The sequence below is a fragment of the Kryptolebias marmoratus genome, linkage group LG15, assembly GCF_001649575.2.
Source record: "Kryptolebias marmoratus isolate JLee-2015 linkage group LG15, ASM164957v2, whole genome shotgun sequence".
NCBI lineage: Eukaryota > Metazoa > Chordata > Actinopteri > Cyprinodontiformes > Rivulidae > Kryptolebias > Kryptolebias marmoratus.
This window is the reverse complement of record NC_051444.1, coordinates 1365767-1373098: the sequence shown is the minus strand read 5'-3', so window position 1 is coordinate 1373098 and position 7332 is coordinate 1365767. Positions and strand designations below refer to the sequence as shown.

The following is a 7332-nucleotide window of genomic DNA, read 5'->3' as shown; positions in this document are numbered from 1 at the left end:
GAAGTCGAACAACAGGAAGTCGAAGTCGAACAACAGGAAGTCGAACAACAGGAAGTCGAACAACAGGAAGTCGAACAACAGGAAGTCGAAGTCGAACAACAGGAAGTCGAACAACAGGAAGTCGAAGTCGAACAACAGGAAGTCGAACAACAGGAAGTCAAACAACAAGAAGTCGAACAACAGGAAGTCAAACATTTCTGAGGAAACCCTGAAGGATTCCCAAAATTACAGCAGCCATTTTAAAACAATTCAACCTGAAAACAAAAACCAACGTTTTGATTTCTGAACAGCAGAAGAAGAGTAAAGAGAACCGAGGTGAAAGTGGCTCATTAGGGTCACCGAGGCAACCACACACCTGTGTCTGTCACTCCCTGACCGCCGAGTTACAGCCATGATAAAATATGACTTTTGTTTTTTTTTTATTTATTACTAAACTTTATTTACAAAAAATGAAACACATCGAGGTCTCTTCACTTCTTAAAAACATTCTTCTCTCAAATCTGTTATTTTTACTGTTTAGCTACAATTAGCTTTTAGCTTTCATCTCCTGTTTTGCTGGTTTGAACGTTCAGCTATAGTTTTGCTCATTTTTGCTTTTAGCTGCATTTTGATCATTTTACCTTTTAGCCGTGGTTTTAGCTGCTGTTTTGTAACATTTCTGGTTTTTCTTGCTGCGTATAGTTTTTATTTTTTTCTGTTCTGCCGGTTTTAAACGTAGCTGCTCAGTTTCAGCTACTTCAGCCTCGTTCGGCTCTCGGTTTGAACAGAAAATGTTCAGCAGAGGTACCTGGTCGTTGAGGAAAAGGTCATTGGCCAAATGTAAAATCCGATCCACGTGGATGATCCCGCCGATGTTGTCCACATCCACGTCCGCCACCAGACCCAGAACCATGATGGTCTCCACCAGCAGCTGCCGGTACTCCGGCTGAGGGACGTGGTTGAGGACAGACTCCACCTGCACCGCAAACTTGATCTCTCCTGCAGTCATCTGCACAGAGACACGAGTTAAACCCACATGGAGACAGAAACATGCATCCAGAGGCCCAGCTTCACCTCTCTGGTGGTGGAGGACGGTAGGACGTATCCGTCGATGGACAGGCCGTGGCACTTCTGCAGGATCTTCCACATCTTCTGGTAGAACCCCATGGGGACTCTGTTGATGGCTCCGTCCAGCCGGCGTCTCCTCAGCCACTGGCCCTGCCTCTCCTCCCAGTGGAGCTGTCCGTCCCCTGGACCGTGTCCCACCGGGGACAGGATTCCACTGGGGGTGGAGGGGCTGCTGCAGCGCTGTCGTAAGGAAACGTGGAGCGCATTAAACTCGTCAAACAGTTCCCAGATCTACGACTGCTGGAGACTGAAAAGATCGGTGGCATAAACGTGTTCACATGTCAGAAACAAGTCGTTTTAAACGATCTTTGCTGCTCGTGCAGTGATTCATGCAAAACAAGACATGGTGTTAGTCATCAAAGAGTAAGGCTGGCAGGACTGTTTACTGAATATTTACACTCATGACTGTTTCCTCTGATGGTAAAAGAATGTTTTATTTTCTAAAAACTCAGATAAAAGTCAAGAGTTGCAGCTAAACGAAAGAATAAATCTGAGTGAACGCTGAGTCAGCATTATTCACACTAATGTTGATTATTTTTCTGTATTTCTTTGCAGACTTTCACTGATCTGCAAACTGATATTTTAGCTGTTTATGTATCAAAACCTTCGACTCGTTCGGCTGATAGGTGCTGGGACTTTTAGTTTAGTAAATTCTTATATTTTTCAAAATATTTAAGTTTATTTACATAGAAATACACAGATCTCTTCAGTTCCTTTAAAAACTTTGTTCTCTTTGAAATCTGCTCTGTTTTTTATTTTATCTGTTTGACAACCTTCTAATTATTTTAGCTCAGCTAGCTAAATTCTACTTTTCCCTTAAAGCTAGCCTTTTGTTACTGTTAGCTTCTAGCTAAACTTTTGCTACTTTTGTCTTTCAGCTAGCGTCCAGCTACATTTAGCACTGAATCTTTTTACAGCAGTAGTGCCATCCTTGACCTTTGACATGAAAAATCACATGAATTAAGTTCCTGCAGCTGCAGTCAGAAGTTTTCAGCCACTCATCGACATTTATGTCATATTAATTTGGGGATTTTATTGATTTGTTCAAACGTTTCCAAGGTGGAAAAGGGCTGATCCCAGAAGATTTAGACAAGCTGGGAAAGAGTCTCAGAGACATTTCTAAACAACTTTCATTCTAAGATCATCAGTTTAAACAATTCTTCATAACTGGTTACTCAGATGTGTCTCCATTCTGCCAAAGTCTGGAAGAAGACCCAATCTGTCCCCTCAGATGGAAGGAAACTGGTTCAGATGTTCAGGAACCACCAAGACTCAATCCTGCCATGAACTGGAACACCTGTGTCCCCGTCCACAGAGTCCCTGTCCACAATGAAGACAGTTCTCCATCACCATGGACTGAGAGGACCAAGAAAGAAACTCCAAAACCTCCCAACTGGACTGAAACCTGCAGCTGTCCACATGGACGAGACAACTGTCTCCTGGAGGACAGTCTGATGGTCAGACGAGACAAAGACTGAGACAAGAAGGACGTTTGGACGAGTCAAGGTGAGGCTTTCAGACCTGAGAACACTGAACCAGCTGTCAGGCATGGTGGTGGCAGCATCATGCTGTGGTACAAAGTGAGGAGGACTACCTCCAAACTCTTCATCTTCACCTCAAACCAGCAGCTGGACGGTTGGAACTTGGACACAGTTGGGTCCAACAGGACAATGATCCCAAACACACATCAGAGCTGGTTTCTGATTGGATGAATCATCAGAGCTGGTTTCTGATTGGATGAATCATCAGAGCTGGTTTCTGATTGGATGAATCAGGCTGACATGAAGCTTCTTAAAGCTCCGACATCAACCTGACTGATCATTTATGGACTCTGATTAAATCTGGGTCTAAAATCAACCAGTTTAAAGGAAGTCTACCACTTCTAAAAAGAAGAAGAAGAGGAACTTGTGCACCTAATTCTTGTTTTTAAAACCTTTGAAGTTTAAGTTGTATCATCATTCCACTCTAGAAAAAGAACGATTTCATTAAATTATTCAAATCCCCAGATTGATCTAACATTCGTACCCTGGAGCGGGTGGAAACTTCTGACTTTAACTGGAAAAAACCCAAAAAAATCAGAATCAAAATGCTTTAAGAATCACTTTGCCCACTGTTTACGCTACATTCTTCATTTTGATCACAAAAACTGAACAAAGCAAGTTTCTGCTAAGCAGCTGAGATGAGATGGTTTACCGTGGAGCGAGGGGAAGTTACATTGCTACTCAAGGAAAGACCGCCACTGAAGATCTACACATGGGACATGGACAGAGGACAGAGGACAGAGGACATTCTGAGATGGTTTACATACAGCAGACTTCTACATGGCTGGTGAAAAGAGAGCATTTGAAAAGAAATAAAACCAATACATGAAAAACGCTAAAATAAAGCAGCTTCATCAAGGTTTGGTTTGTTAAAGAGCAGAAAAGTGATTTTAGGTCTAATGCTCTTCTACAAAAAGCACAAAGTTGATGGATGTGAGGCACTGAAGAGTTTTCCTGATCATGTGATGAAAGTCCCTCCAGCTGTGGAGGAACAGGATGTTAACAGCCAGAGAGTTCAGCCGGCGGCGGATTGAAGCTTAGAAACATGCCAAAGATTATCAAAGCCAACCCACACTGACAGGTCGAGAGCCGTCCAGCTGCAATCAGAAGCAAGAACAGGGTTAGACCAGACCGGACCGGACCGCACCGGATCGGACCAGACCAGACCAGACCAGATCGGATCGGATCGGATCGGACCGGACCAGACCGGACCAGACCGGATCAGACCGGATCAGACCGGACCGGATCAGACCAGACCAGACCAGACCAGACCAGACCGGACTGGACCAGATCAGACCGGACCAGATCAGACCAGATCAGATCAGACCGGACCGAATAGGACCAGATCAGACCGGACCAGACCGGACCAGACCGGATCAGACCGGATCAGACCGGACCGGATCAGATCAGACCAGACCGGATCGGATCGGACCGGACCAGACCAGACCGGACCAGACCGGATCAGACCGGATCAGACCGGACCGGATCAGACCAGACCAGACCAGACCAGACCAGACCGGACTGGACCAGATCAGACCGGACCAGATCAGACCAGATCAGACCAGACCGGACCGAATAGGACCAGATCAGACCGGACCAGACCGGACCAGACCGGATCAGACCGGATCAGACCGGACCGGATCAGATCGGACCGGACCAGACCGGACCAGACCGGATCAGACCGGACCGGATCAGATCAGATCAGACCAGACCAGACCGGACCAGACCAGACCAGACCAGACCAGACCAGACCAGACCAGACCAGACCAGACCAGACCACACCAGGCCAAAATATACAAAACGATAAAATAAAAAACAGGTAAGATGAGTTTAAAAAGAGAAAAAAAAGAAATTTAAGAATATGAGAAAATACGAGAACAAGATACAAGATAATATAAAATTAGATATAATGAGATAAAAAACAAATAAAAATAAATGAAATGTGAGAAAATCTGAACAAATTAGATTAAATGAGACAATAAAGACAGGTAAGAAAATAAGACACGATCAAATGAGAAAAAACTGAAGATAAGCTGAAACAGGAAAAAATGAGATGAGATAAAATAAGAACAGAGGAGATGAAAGGAGATGAGATCAGATGATCGTAGATGAGATAAAATCAGATGAGACCAGCTGCTTCCCACCTGCTTGATTTCACTCTTTAACTTGTGGATTCCTGTCCGTTCGGTCTTGGTGGCGCCAGTGTGACCCAGTTCATGGATGGAGATCGCAGGACTGGTGGCGGTGGACTGGATTGGTCGCACTGATGAACACAAAGAACAGAAATAAAGACACTTCTGATATGATACCCAGATTCTACTCATAAAGCCAATCAGCTGTCAGTGAGCTGATAAAAGGTTTTACTTCTGTTTCCTGTAACTGGTTTGACTCTCATGTGCAAAAACTACCATAACTGTACGCCTACAACTGATTGACTTATAGCGTAAACCCGGTTAAAGATGCTAAATGTTAAATTGACTGTACTTATATACCATCTTTCTAGCCAACCAGACACTTTCCAACACCTCCATCCAGCTCTCTGCTGCAGCTCTACAATCGGAATAAATCCTTCAAATGCGGTTCACGCTGAAGGGTTTGAGCGTGTCCCAATTCTCCGGAGTGCTCTTTAGCCCCGCCCCCTTTGTGCACTACATCCGGCCTTCAGCTAAGCCCGCATCCAGGCGGACTTTGGCGAAGTGTTTACCCACAATTCATCGCTGCATGTGATGTTTTGATTTTTTTTATTATTATCTTTATTGACAGTGAAAGGGTTTTGAATTAAACGGCAGAAATATGGCGGCGGTGACAGAGCGATCTGCGTCTGTCACAAAAAAGCAGTTTTTAAATGTAAAGTATTGAAATAATTCTTGTTTCACTCGGCTGTACATGTGTGAATACCATCAACAAGTCAGAACTAAACACATCTGAACAGCCAAATATCTCCTGCAGTGACTTTGGAAAACAAAAATACCAACACTGTACTTTTAAAATTACACTGGCACCTTCTTAAAATACCAAAACAGAGGTGCAGGTCGATGATGTAACCTGTACTGACCCAACTCTCCAACGTCTGCACACATGAACCCTTCTGTGCACTTTGACTGAGTGCACACTTAATAGAGGGGCGTAGGGTTGAGGGCGAGGATTGGGACGGGCCAACAAGTCATCCATTTAAAGCAAGAACACGTCTAAAACATGCAGGAGAGCGCCCCCTTGAGTCGAATCAGTGCTGTAATTTGCATTCATACACCGATGGAGCACATCAGAGGCGGTGAGGGGGTCAGTGTCCTGCTCATGTGACTCCCACCAGGAATCGAACCTCCAACTCTGCTCTAATGACGACTGCTCTAACCACTGATCCACAGCCGCCCGTTAACCTTAATGCTAATCAACCTTAGCACAAAACTGACTCTAACTCTGTCACTTTTACAGCTGATATTTGGTGTGGTGGTAGAGATCATGATGGATTATTTGGGTAAAAGGAAAGAAACTCACTGCTTCTCTCGACCCCGAACTCTTTGCCGCTGAGGATGTGATGCAGCAGGTTCTTCATGTCGAACGGACTCAGGCTCATTAAGCTCTCCGACGCCTCCTCTCCTGCAGTCATCACACGGTTTTATTTCCCGTTCAGCGCCACTCGAATCTCTCTTTACGTCTGTTTGTTTCCTACCGGAGCAGTGCAGGCTGCGGGCCAGCTCCGTGGCCATCACCTGCATGATGAGTCCGATCCGGAGCCGGAGCATGTCTCCGAACAGAGCCGGCTGCGAGCGCACGTACATGGCGAGGTAGACCATGATTTCCTTCATGACCAACACAAACAGGTCACATGGAGGAGGGTCAGAGTCTGACAGAGTTAAAGGTTTAAAGGTTTACCTGAGTAAGAACAGCTATACTGATATCCTGACCACTCGCTTCATAAATCAGACTGTTCAGTTCTTCTGGAGGAAGTGGCCTGAAGAGAAACAAAACAAACGACTTTCATCCAAATGTCCCAAACAGTGAACCTGCAGGCAGACAGACGGCTCACATTGTGATGACTCGTTCCCGCGGTTCAGGAGGCAGGCCTACAGTCAGCTGCTTGTGATGGGACAGCAGGTCTGTGCACGCCTGGGAGAGAAACAGGAGGAAAGGAATAAAACTGTAGTTTTTATTTCACACGACTCCTGGACTCAGTTTCTATCGTTAGCCTTGAACGGGTGTGGAGTACAGCTGCACAAAGCCTCAAACATTTATCAGAGCCTGGCTCATCAGGATCACAAACAAACTGCAGACTGAAAACTAGATGCAAATAATAAATGTGGCAATCAGATGGATCTGCAGCATCCTGGATGCTAACGCTAACGGCATCACAAAGAGAGGAGTGATGTCTCATCATCATGTTTTGTTATTTTGGTGTAGCCCTGATGTAGAAACTCCTCAGTTTATTAATATCTCTGCATCACAACAATGAAGAAAAGCAGCAGAATTTAGCTCATTTTCTTCATGTGTTTAATACTTCTTCCTTGTGTCGTCATTTCATTTTATTATAAATAACCTAATTTATCAGACCCTCCAGGATTTCACGATGTTGCGATCGCAACTATTAACGCAAAATCAAGCAAACCCCGCGAAATCGCAACTTTTTGCAACTTTGCCCAAAACACCACAACTTTCCCGCAACTTTAACCCAATATTTATTGTTTCT

General features: G+C 44.8%; 1 protein-coding gene across 5 annotated transcripts in view; it reads right to left on the bottom strand.

Moving 5' to 3' along the window:
• Positions 1-7332, bottom strand: part of phka2 (phosphorylase kinase, alpha 2 (liver)) — a 31410-nt gene that overhangs the window by 11474 nt on the left and 12604 nt on the right. For 2 of the 5 annotated variants that reach the window (XM_017440474.3, XM_017440478.3), the window contains 9 exons: positions 6676-6755; positions 6522-6600; positions 6319-6448; positions 6144-6245; positions 4793-4911; positions 3722-3745; positions 3301-3354; positions 1054-1287; positions 788-988 (listed from right to left, as the gene is read on the bottom strand). In XM_017440474.3, coding sequence (XP_017295963.1) covers positions 788-988; positions 1054-1287; positions 3301-3354; positions 3722-3745; positions 4793-4911; positions 6144-6245; positions 6319-6448; positions 6522-6600; positions 6676-6755 — 1023 coding nt within the window. The remainder of the gene's footprint in view (positions 1-787; positions 989-1053; positions 1288-3300; positions 3355-3721; positions 3746-4792; positions 4912-6143; positions 6246-6318; positions 6449-6521; positions 6601-6675; positions 6756-7332) is intronic. The other 3 variants (XM_017440476.3, XM_017440475.3, XM_017440477.3) reach the window with 3 other exon arrangements.